The sequence below is a fragment of the Engystomops pustulosus genome, chromosome 10, assembly GCF_040894005.1.
Source record: "Engystomops pustulosus chromosome 10, aEngPut4.maternal, whole genome shotgun sequence".
Lineage (NCBI taxonomy): Eukaryota > Metazoa > Chordata > Amphibia > Anura > Leptodactylidae > Engystomops > Engystomops pustulosus.
In genome coordinates, this window is record NC_092420.1 from 383,262 (window position 1) to 404,632 (window position 21,371).

A 21,371-nucleotide genomic window follows, 5' to 3' on the forward strand; every position below is an offset into this window, starting at 1 on the left:
GATATTATATTACTGGTGGTGATTACAGGCCCTTAGTCTGGTGATATGTGCTGATATTATATTACTGTGTGTGATTACAGAGCCTTAGTCTGGTGATATTGTGCTGGATATTATATTACTGTGTGTGATTACAGCCTTAGTCTGGTGATATGTGCTGGATATTATATTACTGTGTGTGATTACAGCCTTAGTCTGGGGATATGTGCTGGATATTATATTACTGTGTGTGATTACAGCCTTAGTCTGGTGATATGTGCTGGATATTATATTACTGTGTGTGATTACAGCCTTAGTCTGGTGATATGTGCTGGATATTATATTACTGTGTGTGATTACAGCCTTAGTCTGGTGATATGTGCCGATATTATATTACTGTGTGTGGATTACAGCCTTAGTCTGGTGATATGTGCTGGATATTATATTACTGTGTGTGATTACAGCCTTAGTCTGGGGATATGTGCTGGATATTATATTACTGTGTGTGATTACAGCCTTAGTCTGGGGATATCTGCTGGATATTATATTACTGTGTGTGATTACAGCCTTAGTCTGGGGATATGTGCTGGATATTATATTACTGTGTGTGATTACAGCCTTAGTCTGGTGATATCTGCTGGATATTATATTACTGTGTGTGATTACAGCCTTAGTCTGGGGATATGTGCTGGATATTATATTACTGTGTGTGATTACAGCCTTAGTCTGGGGGATATGTGCCGGATATTATATTACTGTGTGTGATTACAGCCTTAGTCTGGTGATATGTGCTGGATATTATATTACTGTGTGTGATTACAGCCTTAGTCTGGTGATATGTGCTGGATATTATATTACTGTGTGTGATTACAGCCTTAGTCTGGTGATATGTGCTGGATATTATATTACTGTGTGTGATTACAGCCTTAGTCTGGGGATATGTGCTGGATATTATATTACTGTGTGTGATTACAGCCTTAGTCTGGTGATATCTGCTGGATATTATATTACTGTGTGTGATTACAGCCTTAGTCTGGTGATATGTGCTGGATATTATATTACTGTGTGTGATTACAGCCTTAGTCTGGGGATATCTGCTGGATATTATATTACTGTGTGTGATTACAGCCTTAGTCTGGGGATATGTGCTGGATATTATATTACTGTGTGTGATTACAGCCTTAGTCTGGTGATATGTGCTGGATATTATATTACTGTGTGTGATTACAGCCTTAGTCTGGTGATATGTGCTGGATATTATATTACTGTGTGTGATTACAGCCTTAGTCTGGGGATATCTGCTGGATATTATATTACTGTGTGTGATTACAGCCTTAGTCTGGGGATATGTGCTGGATATTATATTACTGTGTGTGATTACAGCCTTAGTCTGGGGATATGTGCTGGATATTATATTACTGTGTGTGATTACAGTCTTAGTCTGGTGATATGTGCTGGATATTATATTACTGTGTGTGATTACAGCCTTAGTCTGGGTGATATGTGCTGGATATTATATTACTGTGTGTGATTACAGCCTTAGTCTGGTGATATCTGCTGAGTATTATATTACTGTGTGTGATTACAGCCTTAGTCTGGTGATATGTGCTGGATATTATATTACTGTGTGTGATTACAGCCTTAGTCTGGTGATATGTGCTGGATATTATATTACTGTGTGTGATTACAGCCTTAGTCTGGTGATATGTGCTGGATATTATATTACTGTGTGTGATTACAGCCTTAGTCTGGTGATATGTGCTGGATATTATATTACTGTGTGTGATTACAGCCTTAGTCTGGGGATATGTGCTGGATATTATATTACTGTGTGTGATTACAGCCTTAGTCTGGGGATATGTGCTGGATATTATATTACTGTGTGTGATTACAGCCTTAGTCTGGTGATATCTGCTGGATATTATATTACTGTGTGTGATTACAGCCTTAGTCTGGTGATATGTGCTGGATATTATATTACTGTGTGTGATTACAGCTTAGTCTGGTGATATGTGCTGGATATTATATTACTGTGTGTGATTACAGCCTTAGTCTGGTGATATCTGCTGGATATTATATTACTGTGTGTGATTACAGCCTTAGTCTGGGGATATGTGCTGGATATTATATTACTGTGTGTGATTACAGCCTTAGTCTGGTGATATGTGCTGGATATTATATTACTGTGTGTGATTACAGCCTTAGTCTGGTGATATGTGCTGGATATTATATTACTGTGTGTGATTACAGCCTTAGTCTGGTGATATGTGCTGGATATTATATTACTGTGTGTGATTACAGCCTTAGTCTGGTGATATGTGCTGGATATTATATTACTGTGTGTGATTACAGCCTTAGTCTGGTGATATGTGCTGGATATTATATTACTGTGTGTGATTACAGCCTTAGTCTGGGGATATGTGCTGGATATTATATTACTGTGTGTGATTACAGCCTTAGTCTGGTGATATGTGCTGGATACTGTGTGTGATTACAGCCTTAGTCTGGGGATATGTGCTGGATATTATATTACTGTGTGTGATTACAGCCTTAGTCTGGTGATATGTGCTGGATATTATATTACTGTGTGTGATTACAGCCTTAGTCTGGTGATATGTGCTGGATATTATATTACTGTGTGTGATTACAGCCTTAGTCTGGTGATATGTGCTGGATATTATATTACTGTGTGTGATTACAGCCTTAGTCTGGTGATATGTGCTGGATATTATATTACTGTGTGTGATTACAGCCTTAGTCTGGTGATATGTGCCGGATATTATATTACTGTGTGTGATTACAGCCTTAGTCTGGTGATATGTGCTGGATATTATATTACTGTGTGTGATTACAGCCTTAGTCTGGTGATATCTGCTGGATATTATATTACTGTGTGTGATTACAGCCTTAGTCTGGTGATATGTGCTGGATATTATATTACTGTGTGTGATTACAGCCTTAGTCTGGTGATATGTGCTGGATATTATATTACTGTGTGTGATTACAGCCTTAGTCTGGGGATATGTGCTGGATATTATATTACTGTGTGTGATTACAGCCTTAGTCTGGTGATATGTGCTGGATATTATATTACTGTGTGTGATTACAGCCTTAGTCTGGTGATCGGTGTATCCTGCTGGATATTATATTACTGTGTGTGATTACAGCCTTAGTCTGGTGATATGTGCTGGATATTATATTACTGTGTGTGATTACAGCCTTAGTCTGGTGATATGTGCTGGATATTATATTACTGTGTGTGATTACAGCCTTAGTCTGGTGATATGTGCTGGATATTATATTACTGTGTGTGATTACAGCCTTAGTCTGGGGGATATCTGCTGGATATTATATTACTGTGTGTGATTACAGTCTTAGTCTGGTGATATCTGCTGGATATTATATTACTGTGTGTGATTACAGCCTTAGTCTGGGGATATCTGCTGGATATTATATTACTGTGTGTGATTACAGCCTTAGTCTGGTGATATGTGCTGGATATTATATTACTGTGTGTGATTACAGCCTTAGTCTGGGTGATATGTGCTGGATATTATATTACTGTGTGTGATTACAGCCTTAGTCTGGGGGATATGTGCTGGATATTATATTACTGTGTGTGATTACAGCCTTAGTCTGGTGATATGTGCTGGATATTATATTACTGTGTGTGATTACAGCCTTAGTCTGGTGATATGTGCTGGATATTATATTACTGTGTGTGATTACAGCCTTAGTCTGGTGATATGTGCTGGATATTATATTACTGTGTGTGATTACAGCCTTAGTCTGGTGATATGTGCTGGATATTATATTACTGTGTGTGATTACAGCCTTAGTCTGGTGATATGTGCTGGATATTATATTACTGTGTGTGATTACAGCCTTAGTCTGGTGATATGTGCTGGATATTATATTACTGTGTGTGATTACAGCCTTAGTCTGGGGATATGTGCTGGATATTATATTACTGTGTGTGATTACAGCCTTAGTCTGGGGATATGTGCTGGATATTATATTACTGTGTGTGATTACAGCCTTAGTCTGGGGATATGTGCTGGATATTATATTACTGTGTGTGATTACAGCCTTAGTCTGGTGATATGTGCTGGATATTATATTACTGTGTGTGATTACAGTCTTAGTCTGGTGATATGTGCTGGATATTATATTACTGTGTGTGATTACAGCCTTAGTCTGGTGATATGTGCTGGATATTATATTACTGTGTGTGATTACAGCCTTAGTCTGGTGATATGTGCTGGATATTATATTACTGTGTGTGATTACAGCCTTAGTCTGGGGATATGTGCTGGATATTATATTACTGTGTGTGATTACAGCCTTAGTCTGGTGATATGTGCTGGATATTATATTACTGTGTGTGATTACAGCCTTAGTCTGGTGATATGTGCTGGATATTATATTACTGTGTGTGATTACAGCCTTAGTCTGGTGATATGTGCCGGATATTATATTACTGTGTGTGATTACAGCCTTAGTCTGGGGATATGTGCTGGATATTATATTACTGTGTGTGATTACAGCCTTAGTCTGGGGATATCTGCTGGATATTATATTACTGTGTGTGATTACAGCCTTAGTCTGGGGATATGTGCTGGATATTATATTACTGTGTGTGATTACAGCCTTAGTCTGGTGATATCTGCTGGATATTATATTACTGTGTGTGATTACAGCCTTAGTCTGGGGGATATGTGCTGGATATTATATTACTGTGTGTGATTACAGCCTTAGTCTGGGGGATATGTGCTGGATATTATATTACTGTGTGTGATTACAGCCTTAGTCTGGTGATATGTGCTGGATATTATATTACTGTGTGTGATTACAGCCTTAGTCTGGTGATATGTGCTGGATATTATATTACTGTGTGTGATTACAGCCTTAGTCTGGTGATATGTGCTGGATATTATATTACTGTGTGTGATTACAGCCTTAGTCTGGTGATATCTGCTGGATATTATATTACTGTGTGTGATTACAGCCTTAGTCTGGTGATATGTGCTGGATATTATATTACTGTGTGTGATTACAGCCTTAGTCTGGGGATATCTGCTGGATATTATATTACTGTGTGTGATTACAGCCTTAGTCTGGTGATATGTGCTGGATATTATATTACTGTGTGTGATTACAGCCTTAGTCTGGGGATATGTGCTGGATATTATATTACTGTGTGTGATTACAGCCTTAGTCTGGTGATATGTGCTGGATATTATATTACTGTGTGTGATTACAGCCTTAGTCTGGGTGATATGTGCTGGATATTATATTACTGTGTGTGATTACAGCCTTAGTCTGGTGATATGTGCTGGATATTATATTACTGTGTGTGATTACAGCCTTAGTCTGGGGATATGTGCTGGATATTATATTACTGTGTGTGATTACAGCCTTAGTCTGGTGATATGTGCTGGATATTATATTACTGTGTGTGATTACAGCCTTAGTCTGGTGATATGTGCTGGATATTATATTACTGTGTGTGATTACAGCCTTAGTCTGGTGATATGTGCTGGATATTATATTACTGTGTGTGATTACAGCCTTAGTCTGGGGATATGTGCTGGATATTATATTACTGTGTGTGATTACAGCCTTAGTCTGGGGATATGTGCTGGATATTATATTACTGTGTGTGATTACAGCCTTAGTCTGGGGGATATGTGCTGGATATTATATTACTGTGTGTGATTACAGCCTTAGTCTGGGGGATATGTGCTGGATATTATATTACTGTGTGTGATTACAGCCTTAGTCTGGTGATATCTGCTGGATATTATATTACTGTGTGTGATTACAGCCTTAGTCTGGTGATATGTGCTGGATATTATATTACTGTGTGTGATTACAGCCTTAGTCTGGTGATATGTGCTGGATATTATATTACTGTGTGTGATTACAGCCTTAGTCTGGTGATATCTGCTGGATATTATATTACTGTGTGTGATTACAGCCTTAGTCTGGGGATATCTGCTGGATATTATATTACTGTGTGTGATTACAGCCTTAGTCTGGGGATATGTGCTGGATATTATATTACTGTGTGTGATTACAGCCTTAGTCTGGTGATATGTGCTGGATATTATATTACTGTGTGTGATTACAGCCTTAGTCTGGTGATATGTGCTGGATATTATATTACTGTGTGTGATTACAGCCTTAGTCTGGTGATATGTGCTGGATATTATATTACTGTGTGTGATTACAGCCTTAGTCTGGTGATATGTGCCGGATATTATATTACTGTGTGTGATTACAGCCTTAGTCTGGTGATATGTGCTGGATATTATATTACTGTGTGTGATTACAGCCTTAGTCTGGTGATATCTGCTGGATATTATATTACTGTGTGTGATTACAGCCTTAGTCTGGTGATATGTGCTGGATATTATATTACTGTGTGTGATTACAGCCTTAGTCTGGTGATATGTGCTGGATATTATATTACTGTGTGTGATTACAGCCTTAGTCTGGGGATATGTGCTGGATATTATATTACTGTGTGTGATTACAGCCTTAGTCTGGTGATATGTGCTGGATATTATATTACTGTGTGTGATTACAGCCTTAGTCTGGTGATATCTGCTGGATATTATATTACTGTGTGTGATTACAGCCTTAGTCTGGTGATATGTGCTGGATATTATATTACTGTGTGTGATTACAGCCTTAGTCTGGTGATATGTGCTGGATATTATATTACTGTGTGTGATTACAGCCTTAGTCTGGTGATATGTGCTGGATATTATATTACTGTGTGTGATTACAGTCTTAGTCTGGTGATATGTGCTGGATATTATATTACTGTGTGTGATTACAGCCTTAGTCTGGTGATATGTGCTGGATATTATATTACTGTGTGTGATTACAGCCTTAGTCTGGTGATATGTGCTGGATATTATATTACTGTGTGTGATTACAGCCTTAGTCTGGGGATATGTGCTGGATATTATATTACTGTGTGTGATTACAGCCTTAGTCTGGTGATATGTGCTGGATATTATATTACTGTGTGTGATTACAGCCTTAGTCTGGTGATATGTGCTGGATATTATATTACTGTGTGTGATTACAGCCTTAGTCTGGTGATATGTGCTGGATATTATATTACTGTGTGTGATTACAGCCTTAGTCTGGGGATATGTGCTGGATATTATATTACTGTGTGTGATTACAGCCTTAGTCTGGGGATATGTGCTGGATATTATATTACTGTGTGTGATTACAGCCTTAGTCTGGGGGATATGTGCTGGATATTATATTACTGTGTGTGATTACAGCCTTAGTCTGGGGGATATGTGCTGGATATTATATTACTGTGTGTGATTACAGCCTTAGTCTGGTGATATCTGCTGGATATTATATTACTGTGTGTGATTACAGCCTTAGTCTGGTGATATGTGCTGGATATTATATTACTGTGTGTGATTACAGCCTTAGTCTGGTGATATGTGCTGGATATTATATTACTGTGTGTGATTACAGCCTTAGTCTGGTGATATCTGCTGGATATTATATTACTGTGTGTGATTACAGCCTTAGTCTGGGGATATCTGCTGGATATTATATTACTGTGTGTGATTACAGCCTTAGTCTGGGGATATATGCTGGATATTATATTACTGTGTGTGATTACAGCCTTAGTCTGGGGATATGTGCTGGATATTATATTACTGTGTGTGATTACAGCCTTAGTCTGGGGATATGTGCTGGATATTATATTACTGTGTGTGATTACAGCCTTAGTCTGGTGATATGTGCTGGATATTATATTACTGTGTGTGATTACAGCCTTAGTCTGGTGATATGTGCTGGATATTATATTACTGTGTGTGATTACAGCCTTAGTCTGGGGATATCTGCTGGATATTATATTACTGTGTGTGATTACAGCCTTAGTCTGGGGGATATGTGCTGGATATTATATTACTGTGTGTGATTACAGCCTTAGTCTGGTGATATGTGCTGGATATTATATTACTGTGTGTGATTACAGCCTTAGTCTGGGGATATGTGCTGGATATTATATTACTGTGTGTGATTACAGCCTTAGTCTGGGGATATGTGCTGGATATTATATTACTGTGTGTGATTACAGCCTTAGTCTGGTGATATGTGCTGGATATTATATTACTGTGTGTGATTACAGCCTTAGTCTGGTGATATGTGCTGGATATTATATTACTGTGTGTGATTACAGCCTTAGTCTGGGGATATGTGCTGGATATTATATTACTGTGTGTGATTACAGCCTTAGTCTGGTGATATGTGCTGGATATTATATTACTGTGTGTGATTACAGCCTTAGTCTGGTGATATCTGCTGGATATTATATTACTGTGTGTGATTACAGCCTTAGTCTGGTGATATCTGCTGGATATTATATTACTGTGTGTGATTACAGCCTTAGTCTGGTGATATGTGCTGGATATTATATTACTGTGTGTGATTACAGCCTTAGTCTGGTGATATGTGCTGGATATTATATTACTGTGTGTGATTACAGCCTTAGTCTGGTGATATGTGCTGGATATTATATTACTGTGTGTGATTACAGCCTTAGTCTGGTGATATGTGCTGGATATTATATTACTGTGTGTGATTACAGCCTTAGTCTGGTGATATGTGCTGGATATTATATTACTGTGTGTGATTACAGCCTTAGTCTGGTGATATGTGCTGGATATTATATTACTGTGTGTGATTACAGCCTTAGTCTGGGGGATATCTGCTGGATATTATATTACTGTGTGTGATTACAGCCTTAGTCTGGGGATATGTGCTGGATATTATATTACTGTGTGTGATTACAGCCTTAGTCTGGGGATATGTGCTGGATATTATATTACTGTGTGTGATTACAGCCTTAGTCTGGGGATATGTGCTGGATATTATATTACTGTGTGTGATTACAGCCTTAGTCTGGTGATATGTGCTGGATATTATATTACTGTGTGTGATTACAGCCTTAGTCTGGTGATATGTGCTGGATATTATATTACTGTGTGTGATTACAGCCTTAGTCTGGTGATATGTGCCGGATATTATATTACTGTGTGTGATTACAGCCTTAGTCTGGTGATATGTGCTGGATATTATATTACTGTGTGTGATTACAGCCTTAGTCTGGTGATATGTGCTGGATATTATATTACTGTGTGTGATTACAGCCTTAGTCTGGTGATATGTGCTGGATATTATATTACTGTGTGTGATTACAGCCTTAGTCTGGTGATATCTGCTGGATATTATATTACTGTGTGTGATTACAGCCTTAGTCTGGTGATATCTGCTGGATATTATATTACTGTGTGTGATTACAGCCTTAGTCTGGTGATATGTGCTGGATATTATATTACTGTGTGTGATTACAGCCTTAGTCTGGTGATATGTGCTGGATATTATATTACTGTGTGTGATTACAGCCTTAGTCTGGTGATATGTGCTGGATATTATATTACTGTGTGTGATTACAGCCTTAGTCTGGTGATATGTGCTGGATATTATATTACTGTGTGTGATTACAGCCTTAGTCTGGTGATATGTGCTGGATATTATATTACTGTGTGTGATTACAGTCTTAGTCTGGTGATATCTGCTGGATATTATATTACTGTGTGTGATTACAGCCTTAGTCTGGGGATATCTGCTGGATATTATATTACTGTGTGTGATTACAGCCTTAGTCTGGTGATATGTGCCGGATATTATATTACTGTGTGTGATTACAGCCTTAGTCTGGTGATATGTGCTGGATATTATATTACTGTGTGTGATTACAGCCTTAGTCTGGTGATATGTGCTGGATATTATATTACTGTGTGTGATTACAGCCTTAGTCTGGTGATATGTGCTGGATATTATATTACTGTGTGTGATTACAGCCTTAGTCTGGTGATATGTGCTGGATATTATATTACTGTGTGTGATTACAGCCTTAGTCTGGTGATATGTGCTGGATATTATATTACTGTGTGTGATTACAGCCTTAGTCTGGGGATATGTGCTGGATATTATATTACTGTGTGTGATTACAGCCTTAGTCTGGGGATATGTGCTGGATATTATATTACTGTGTGTGATTACAGCCTTAGTCTGGGGATATGTGCTGGATATTATATTACTGTGTGTGATTACAGCCTTAGTCTGGTGATATGTGCTGGATATTATATTACTGTGTGTGATTACAGCCTTAGTCTGGTGATATGTGCTGGATATTATATTACTGTGTGTGATTACAGCCTTAGTCTGGTGATATGTGCTGGATATTATATTACTGTGTGTGATTACAGCCTTAGTCTGGGGATATGTGCTGGATATTATATTACTGTGTGTGATTACAGCCTTAGTCTGGTGATATGTGCTGGATATTATATTACTGTGTGTGATTACAGCCTTAGTCTGGTGATATGTGCTGGATATTATATTACTGTGTGTGATTACAGCCTTAGTCTGGTGATATCTGCTGGATATTATATTACTGTGTGTGATTACAGTCTTAGTCTGGTGATATGTGCTGGATATTATATTACTGTGTGTGATTACAGCCTTAGTCTGGGGATATGTGCTGGATATTATATTACTGTGTGTGATTACAGCCTTAGTCTGGGGATATGTGCTGGATATTATATTACTGTGTGTGATTACAGCCTTAGTCTGGGGATATGTGCTGGATATTATATTACTGTGTGTGATTACAGCCTTAGTCTGGTGATATCTGCTGGATATTATATTACTGTGTGTGATTACAGCCTTAGTCTGGTGATATGTGCTGGATATTATATTACTGTGTGTGATTACAGCCTTAGTCTGGGGATATGTGCTGGATATTATATTACTGTGTGTGATTACAGCCTTAGTCTGGTGATATGTGCTGGATATTATATTACTGTGTGTGATTACAGCCTTAGTCTGGGGGATATCTGCTGGATATTATATTACTGTGTGTGATTACAGTCTTAGTCTGGTGATATCTGCTGGATATTATATTACTGTGTGTGATTACAGCCTTAGTCTGGGGATATCTGCTGGATATTATATTACTGTGTGTGATTACAGCCTTAGTCTGGTGATATGTGCTGGATATTATATTACTGTGTGTGATTACAGCCTTAGTCTGGTGATATGTGCTGGATATTATATTACTGTGTGTGATTACAGCCTTAGTCTGGGTGATATGTGCTGGATATTATATTACTGTGTGTGATTACAGCCTTAGTCTGGGGATATGTGCTGGATATTATATTACTGTGTGTGATTACAGCCTTAGTCTGGTGATATGTGCTGGATATTATATTACTGTGTGTGATTACAGCCTTAGTCTGGTGATATGTGCCGGATATTATATTACTGTGTGTGATTACAGCCTTAGTCTGGGGGATATGTGCTGGATATTATATTACTGTGTGTGATTACAGCCTTAGTCTGGTGATATGTGCTGGATATTATATTACTGTGTGTGATTACAGCCTTAGTCTGGTGATATGTGCTGGATATTATATTACTGTGTGTGATTACAGCCTTAGTCTGGTGATATGTGCTGGATATTATATTACTGTGTGTGATTACAGCCTTAGTCTGGTGATATGTGCTGGATATTATATTACTGTGTGTGATTACAGCCTTAGTCTGGTGATATGTGCTGGATATTATATTACTGTGTGTGATTACAGCCTTAGTCTGGGGATATGTGCTGGATATTATATTACTGTGTGTGATTACAGCCTTAGTCTGGTGATATGTGCTGGATATTATATTACTGTGTGTGATTACAGCCTTAGTCTGGTGATATGTGCTGGATATTATATTACTGTGTGTGATTACAGTCTTAGTCTGGTGATATGTGCTGGATATTATATTACTGTGTGTGATTACAGCCTTAGTCTGGTGATATGTGCTGGATATTATATTACTGTGTGTGATTACAGCCTTAGTCTGGTGATATGTGCTGGATATTATATTACTGTGTGTGATTACAGCCTTAGTCTGGTGATATGTGCTGGATATTATATTACTGTGTGTGATTACAGCCTTAGTCTGGGGATATGTGCTGGATATTATATTACTGTGTGTGATTACAGCCTTAGTCTGGTGATATGTGCTGGATATTATATTACTGTGTGTGATTACAGCCTTAGTCTGGTGATATGTGCTGGATATTATATTACTGTGTGTGATTACAGCCTTAGTCTGGTGATATGTGCTGGATATTATATTACTGTGTGTGATTACAGCCTTAGTCTGGTGATATGTGCTGGATATTATATTACTGTGTGTGATTACAGCCTTAGTCTGGGGATATCTGCTGGATATTATATTACTGTGTGTGATTACAGCCTTAGTCTGGTGATATGTGCTGGATATTATATTACTGTGTGTGATTACAGCCTTAGTCTGGTGATATGTGCTGGATATTATATTACTGTGTGTGATTACAGCCTTAGTCTGGTGATATGTGCCGGATATTATATTACTGTGTGTGATTACAGCCTTAGTCTGGTGATATGTGCCGGATATTATATTACTGTGTGTGATTACAGCCTTAGTCTGGGGATATGTGCTGGATATTATATTACTGTGTGTGATTACAGCCTTAGTCTGGGGATATCTGCTGGATATTATATTACTGTGTGTGATTACAGCCTTAGTCTGGGGATATGTGCTGGATATTATATTACTGTGTGTGATTACAGCCTTAGTCTGGTGATATCTGCTGGATATTATATTACTGTGTGTGATTACAGCCTTAGTCTGGGGGATATGTGCTGGATATTATATTACTGTGTGTGATTACAGCCTTAGTCTGGGGGATATGTGCCGGATATTATATTACTGTGTGTGATTACAGCCTTAGTCTGGTGATATGTGCTGGATATTATATTACTGTGTGTGATTACAGCCTTAGTCTGGTGATATGTGCTGGATATTATATTACTGTGTGTGATTACAGCCTTAGTCTGGTGATATCTGCTGGATATTATATTACTGTGTGTGATTACAGCCTTAGTCTGGGGATATCTGCTGGATATTATATTACTGTGTGTGATTACAGCCTTAGTCTGGGGATATCTGCTGGATATTATATTACTGTGTGTGATTACAGCCTTAGTCTGGTGATATGTGCTGGATATTATATTACTGTGTGTGATTACAGCCTTAGTCTGGGGATATGTGCTGGATATTATATTACTGTGTGTGATTACAGCCTTAGTCTGGTGATATGTGCTGGATATTATATTACTGTGTGTGATTACAGCCTTAGTCTGGGGGATATGTGCTGGATATTATATTACTGTGTGTGATTACAGCCTTAGTCTGGGGGATATGTGCTGGATATTATATTACTGTGTGTGATTACAGCCTTAGTCTGGGTGATATGTGCTGGATATTATATTACTGTGTGTGATTACAGCCTTAGTCTGGGTGATATGTGCTGGATATTATATTACTGTGTGTGATTACAGCCTTAGTCTGGGGATATGTGCTGGATATTATATTACTGTGTGTGATTACAGCCTTAGTCTGGTGATATGTGCTGGATATTATATTACTGTGTGTGATTACAGCCTTAGTCTGGTGATATGTGCTGGATATTATATTACTGTGTGTGATTACAGCCTTAGTCTGGTGATATGTGCTGGATATTATATTACTGTGTGTGATTACAGCCTTAGTCTGGGGATATGTGCTGGATATTATATTACTGTGTGTGATTACAGCCTTAGTCTGGGGATATGTGCTGGATATTATATTACTGTGTGTGATTACAGCCTTAGTCTGGGGATATGTGCTGGATATTATATTACTGTGTGTGATTACAGCCTTAGTCTGGTGATATGTGCTGGATATTATATTACTGTGTGTGATTACAGCCTTAGTCTGGGGATATGTGCTGGATATTATATTACTGTGTGTGATTACAGCCTTAGTCTGGTGATATGTGCTGGATATTATATTACTGTGTGTGATTACAGCCTTAGTCTGGTGATATGTGCTGGATATTATATTACTGTGTGTGATTACAGCCTTAGTCTGGGGATATATGCTGGATATTATATTACTGTGTGTGATTACAGCCTTAGTCTGGTGATATCTGCTGGATATTATATTACTGTGTGTGATTACAGCCTTAGTCTGGGGATATATGCTGGATATTATATTACTGTGTGTGATTACAGCCTTAGTCTGGGTGATATGTGCTGGATATTATATTACTGTGTGTGATTACAGCCTTAGTCTGGTGATATGTGCTGGATATTATATTACTGTGTGTGATTACAGCCTTAGTCTGGTGATATGTGCTGGATATTATATTACTGTGTGTGATTACAGCCTTAGTCTGGGTGATATGTGCTGGATATTATATTACTGTGTGTGATTACAGCCTTAGTCTGGTGATATGTGCTGGATATTATATTACTGTGTGTGATTACAGCCTTAGTCTGGTGATATGTGCTGGATATTATATTACTGTGTGTGATTACAGCCTTAGTCTGGTGATATGTGCTGGATATTATATTACTGTGTGTGATTACAGCCTTAGTCTGGGGATATGTGCTGGATATTATATTACTGTGTGTGATTACAGTCATGACTGCAGCTCTGGCTGTGACTAGAGTAGATGGCTGATGCTGATGTCTCTCTTGTCCCCCCTGTAGCCCCCGAGGTGGTGGCGCGGCAGAGATACGGGCGCCCGGTGGACTGCTGGGCGATCGGAGTCATCATGTATATACTGTGAGTATTGGGGGGTCCGGGGGGCAGGGGTGAGGGGTACTGTATATTCAGTGAGTATTGGGGGGCAGGGGTGAGGGGTACTGTATATATAGTGAGTATTGGGGGGTCTGGGGGGCAGGGGATGGGGGGGTACTGTATATACAGTGAGTATTGGGGGTCCGGGGGGCAGGGGTGAGGGGTACTGTATATATAGTGAGTATTGGGGGGTCTGGGGGGCAGGGGATGGGGGGGTACTGTATATACAGTGAGTATTGGGGGTCTGGGGGGCAGGGATGAGGGGTACTGTATATAGAGTGAGTATTGGGGGGTCCGGGGTGAGGGGTACTGTATATATAGTGAGTATTGGGGGGTCTGGGGGGCAGGGGATGGGGGGGTACTGTATATACAGTGAGTATTGGGGGTCCGGGGGGCAGGGGTGAGGGGTACTGTATATATAGTGAGTATTGGGGGGTCTGGGGGGCAGGGGATGGGGGGGTACTGTATATACAGTGAGTATTGGGGGTCCGGGGGGCAGGGATGAGGGGTACTGTATATAGAGTGAGTATTGTGGGGTCCGGGGTGAACTGTATATACAGTGAGTATTGGGGGGTCCGAGGTGAGGGGTACTGTATATACTGTGAGTATTGGGGGTCCGGGGTGAGGGGTACTGTATATATAGTGAGTATTGGGGGGTCTGGGGGCAGGGGATGGGGGGGTACTGTATATACAGTGAGTATTGGGGGTCCGGGGGGCAGGGGTGAGGGGTACTGTATATATAGTGAGTATTGGGGGGTCTGGGGGGCAGGGGATGGGGGGGGTACTGTATATACAGTGAGTATTGGGGGTCCGGGGGGCAGGGGTGAGGGGTACTGTATATACAGTGAGTATTGGGGGGTCCGGGGTGAGGGGTACTGTATATACAGTGAGTATTGGGGGGTCCGGGGTGAGGGGTACTGTATATACAGTGAGTATTGGGGGGTCCGGGGGGCAGGGGATGGGGGGGGGTACTGTATATACTGTGAGTATTGGGGGGTCCGGGGTGAGGGGTACTGTATATACAGTGAGTATTGGGGGGTCCGGGGTGAGGGGTACTGTATATACAGTGAGTATTGGGGGGTCCGGGGTGAGGGTTACTGTATATACAGTGAGTATTGGGGGTCCGGGGGGCAGGGGATGGGGGGGGGGGGTACTGTATATACTGTGAGTATTGGGGGGTCCGGGGTGAGGGGTACTGTATATACAGTGCGTATTGGGGGTCCGGGGGGCAGGGGTGAGTTGTACTGTATATACAGTGAGTATTGGGGGGCAGGGGTGAGGGGTACTGTATATACAGTGAGTATTGGGGGGTCCGGGGGGCAGGGGATGGGGAGGTACTGTATATACAGTGAGTATTGGGGGGCAGGGGTGAGGGGTACTGTATATACAGTGAGTATTGGGGGTCCGGGGGGCAGGGGTGAGGGGTACTGTATATACAGTGAGTATTGGGGGGCAGGGGTGAGGGGTACTGTATATACAGTGAGTATTGGGGGGCAGGGGTGAGGGGTACTGTATATACAGTGAGTATTGGGGGTCCGGGGTGAGGGGTACTGTATATACAGTGAGTATTCGGGGGTGAGGGGTACTGTATATACAGTGAGTATTGGGGGGGCAGGGGTGAGGGGTACTGTATATACAGTGAGTATTGGGGGGGCAGGGGTGAGGGGTACTGTATATACAGTGAGTATTGGGGGGTACGGGGTGAGGGGTACTGTATATACAGTGAGTATTGGGGGGCAGGGATGAGGGGTACTGTATATATAGTGAGTATTGGGGGGTCCGGGGTGGGGGTACTGTATATACAGTGAGTATTGGGGGGTCCGGGGGGGGGGGTACTGTATATACAGTGAGTATTGGGGGGTGAGGGGTACTGTATATACTGTGAGTATTGGGGGTCCGGGGGGCAGGGGATGGGGGGTACTGTATATACAGTGAGTATTGGGGGTCTGGGGGGCAGGGGTGAGGGGTACTGTATATATAGTGAGTATTGGGGGGTCCGGGGTGAGGGGTACTGTATATACAGTGAGTATTGGGGGGCAGGGGTGAGGGGTACTGTATATACAGTGAGTATTGGGGGGCAGGGGTGAGGGGTACTGTATATACAGTGAGTATTGGGGGGCAGGGGTGAGGGGTACTGTATATACAGTGAGTATTGGGGGGCAGGGGTGAGGGGTACTGTATATACAGTGAGTATTGGGGGGCAGGGGTGAGGGGTACTGTATATACAGTGAGTATTGGGGGGTCCGGGGTGAGGGGTACTGTCTATACAGTGAGTATTGGGGGGTACGGGGTGAGGGGTACTGTATATACAGTGAGTATTGGGGGGTACGGGGTGAGGGGTACTGTATATACAGTGAGTATTGGGGGGCAGGGGTGAGGGGTACTGTATATACAGTGAGTATTGGGGGGCAGGGGTGAGGGGTACTGTATATACAGTGAGTATTGGGGGGCAGGGGTGAGGGGTACTGTATATACAGTGAGTATTGGGGGGCAGGGGTGAGGGGTACTGTATATACAGTGAGTATTGGGGGGCAGGGGTGAGGGGTACTGTATATACTGTGAGTATTGGGGGGCAGGGGTGAGGGGTACTGTATATACTGTGAGTATTGGGGGGCAGGGGTGAGGGGTACTGTATATACTGTGAGTATTGGGGGTCCGGGGGGCAGGGGATGGGGGGGTACTGTATATACAGTGAGTATTGGGGGTCTGGGGGGGCAGGGGTGAGGGGTACTGTATATATAGTGAGTATTGGGGGGTCCGGGGTGAGGGGTACTGTATATACAGTGAGTATTGGGGGGCAGGGGTGAGGGGTATATACAGTGAGTATTGGGGGGCAGGGGTGAGGGGTACTGTATATACAGTGAGTATTGGGGGGCAGGGGTGAGGGGTACTGTATATACTGTGAGTATTGGGGGGCAGGGGATGGGGGGTTACTGTATATACAGTGAGTATTGGGGGGTCCGGGGTGAGGGGTACTGTATATACAGTGAGTATTGGGGGGTCCGGGGTGAGGGGTACTGTATATACAGTGAGTATTGGGGGGTACGGGGTGAGGGGTACTGTATATACAGTGAGTATTGGGGGGCAGGGGTGAGGGGTACTGTATATACAGTGAGTATTGGGGGTCCGGGGGGCAGGGGTGAGGGGTACTGTATATACAGTGAGTATTGGGGGGCAGGGGTGAGGGGTACTGTATATACAGTGAGTATTGGGGGGCAGGGGTGAGGGGTACGCCAGGCTCATGTCTCTTCTCCGCAGTCTCTCCGGGAACCCCCCTTTCTATGATGAGACGGAGGACGAGGACTATGAAAGCCACGACAAGAACCTGTTCAGGAAAATCCTGCACGGAGACTATGAGTTTGACTCGCCGTACTGGGACGACATATCTCTGGCAGGTAAGTGTCCTGCACACAGCTGAAGCCCTCGTTACAATGTGTTAGTCCCTCCTCTACATTGTAGACTCTGCAGAAACCTTGTATGAAGAGAAGCGTCCGAGGAGATTTGGTCACTAAAACCTTTTATCATGGATCGGGGGTATCCAAAACCGCCAACAATAAGCCACGTCCATCATTACCTAAGAGGTCACTGTATCAGACCCGGGGCTGGAGGAGGTCCTGCTTATACTATACTGCTCCACCTGCTCTGTACCGTTATACCGGCACGTCCATCCTTGTATAGAGATCATAGTGATGTATCAGACCCGGGGGCTGGAGGAGGTCCTGCTTATACTATACTGCTCCACCTGCTCTGTACCGTTACACCGGCCCGTCCATCCTTGTATAGAGATCATAGTGATGTATCAGACCCGGGGCTGGAGGAGGTCCTGCTTATACTATACTGCTCCACCTGCTCTGTAGCGTTACACCGGCCCGTCCATCCTTGTATAGAGATCATAGTGATGTATCAGACCCGGGGGCTGGAGGAGGTCCTGCTTATACTATACTGCTCCACCTGCTCTGTAGCGTTACACCGGCCCGTCCATCCTTGTATAGAGATCATAGTGATGTATCAGACCCGGGGCTGGAGGAGGTCCTGCTTATACTATACTGCTCCACCTGCTCTGTAGCGTTACACCGGCCCGTCCATCCTTGTATAGAGATCATAGTGATGTATCAGACCCGGGGCTGGAGGAGGTCCTGCTTATACTATACTGCTCCACCTGCTCTGTACCGTTACACCGGCCCGTCCATCCTTGTATAGAGATCATAGTGATGTATCAGACCCGGGGGCTGGAGGAGGTCCTGCTTATACTATACTGCTCCACCTGCTCTGTACCGTTACACCGGCCCGTCCATCCTTGTATAGAGATCATAGTGATGTATCAGACCCGGGGGCTGGAGGAGGTCCTGCTTATACTATACTGCTCCACCTGCTCTGTACCGTTACACTGGCCCGTCCATCCTTGTATAGAGATCATAGTGATGCATCAGACCCGGGGGCTGGAGGAGGTCCTGCTTATACTATACTGCTCCACCTGCTCTGTACCGTTACATCGGCCCGTCCATCCTTGTATAGAGATCATAGTGATGTATCAAACCCGGGGGCTGGAGGGAGGTCCTGCTTATACTATACTGCTCCACCTGCTCTGTAGCGTTACACTGGCCCGTCCATCCTTGTATAGAGATCATAGTGATGTATAAGACCCGGGAGCTGGAGGAGGTCCTGCTTATACTATACTGCTCCACCTGCTCTGTACCGTTACACTGGCCCGTCCATCCTTGTATAGAGATCATAGTGATGTATCAGACCCGGGGGCTGGAGGAGGTCCTGCTTATACTATACTGCTCCACCTGCTCTGTAGCGTTACACTGGCCCGTCCATCCTTGTATAGAGATCATAGTGATGTATAAGACCCGGGGGCTGGAGGAGGTCCTGCTTATACTATACTGCTCCACCTGCTCTGTAGCGTTACACTGGCCCGTCCATCCTTGTATAGAGATCATAGTGATGTATCAGACCCGGGGCTGGGAGGAGGTCCTGCTTATACTATACTGCTCCACCTGCTCTGTAGCGTTACACCGGCCCGTCCATCCTTGTATAGAGATCATAGTGATGTATCAGACCCGGGGGCTGGAGGAGGTCCTGCTTATACTATACTGCTCCACCTGCTCTGTACCGTTATACCGGCACGTCCATCCTTGTATAGAGATCATAGTGATGTATCAGACCCGGGGGCTGGAGGAGGTCCTGCTTATACTATACTGCTCCACCTGCTCTGTACCGTTACACCGGCCCGTCCATCCTTGTATAGAGATCATAGTGATGTATCAGACCCCGGGGCTGGAGGAGGTCCTGCTTATACTATACTGCTCCACCTGCTCTGTAGCGTTACACCGGCCCGTCCATCCTTGTATAGAGATCATAGTGATGTATCAGACCCGGGGGCTGGAGGAGGTCCTGCTTATACTATACTGCACCACCTGCTCTGTACCGTTACACTGGCCCGTCCATCCTTGTATAGAGATCATAGTGATGTATCAGACCCGGGGGCTGGAGGAGGTCCTGCTTATACTATACTGCTCCACCTGCTCTGTACCGTTACACTGCCCGTCCATCCTTGTATAGAGATCATAGTGATGTATCAGACCCGGGGGCTGGAGGAGGTCCTGCTTATACTATACTGCTCCACCTGCTCTGTACCGTTACACCGGCCCGTCCATCCTTGTATAGAGATCATAGTGATGTATCAGACCCGGGGGCTGGAGGAGGTCCTGCTTATACTATACTGCTCCACCTGCTCTGTAGCGTTACACTGGCCCGTCCATCCTTGTATAGAGATCATAGTGATGTATCAGACCCGGGGGCTGGAGGAGGTCCTGCTTATACTATACTGCTCCACCTGCTCTGTAGCGTTACACCGGCCCGTCCATCCTTGTATAGAGATCATAGTGATGTATCGGACCCGGGGGCTGGAGGAGGTCCTGCTTATACTATACTGCTCCACCTGCTCTGTAGCGTTACACCGGCCCGTCCATCCTTGTATAGAGATCATAGTGATGTATCGGACCCGGGGGCTGGAGGAGGTCCTGCTTATACTATACTGCTCCACCTGCTCTGTACCGTTACACCGGCCGTCCATCCTTGTATAGAGATCATAGTGATGTATCGGACCCGGGGGCTGGAGGAGGTCCTGCTTATACTATACTGCTCCACCTGCTCTGTACCGTTACACTGGCCCGTCCATCCTTGTATAGAGATCATAGTGATGTATAAGACCCGGGGGCTGGAGGAGGTCCTGCTTATACTATACTGCTCCACCTGCTCTGTAGCGTTACACCGGCCCGTCCATCCTTGTATAGAGATCATAGTGATGTATCAGACCCGGGGGCTGGAGGAGGTCCTGCTTATACTATACTGCTCCACCTGCTCTGTAGCGTTACACTGGCCCGTCCATCCTTGTATAGAGATCATAGTGATGTATCAGACCCGGGGGCTGGAGGAGGTCCTGCTTATACTATACTGCTCCACCTGCTCTGTACCGTTACACCGGCCCGTCCATCCTTGTATAGAGATCATAGTGATGTATCAGACCCGGGGGCTGGAGGAGGTCCTGCTTATACTATACTGCTCCACCTGCTCTGTACCGTTACACTGGCCCGTCCATCCTTGTATAGAGATCA

The 21,371-nt window shown here is 43.1% G+C and overlaps 1 protein-coding gene across 1 annotated transcript in view; it reads left to right on the plus strand.

Moving 5' to 3' along the window:
• The window catches only part of LOC140104615 (caM kinase-like vesicle-associated protein), a 43,091-nt gene that overhangs the window by 17,166 nt on the left and 4,554 nt on the right, over nt 1-21,371 (plus strand). Inside the window, exons 2-3 of the mRNA XM_072128234.1 lie at nt 14,661-14,736; nt 18,010-18,146. Of these exons, the coding sequence (XP_071984335.1) occupies nt 14,661-14,736; nt 18,010-18,146 (213 nt within the window). The remainder of the gene's footprint in view (nt 1-14,660; nt 14,737-18,009; nt 18,147-21,371) is intronic.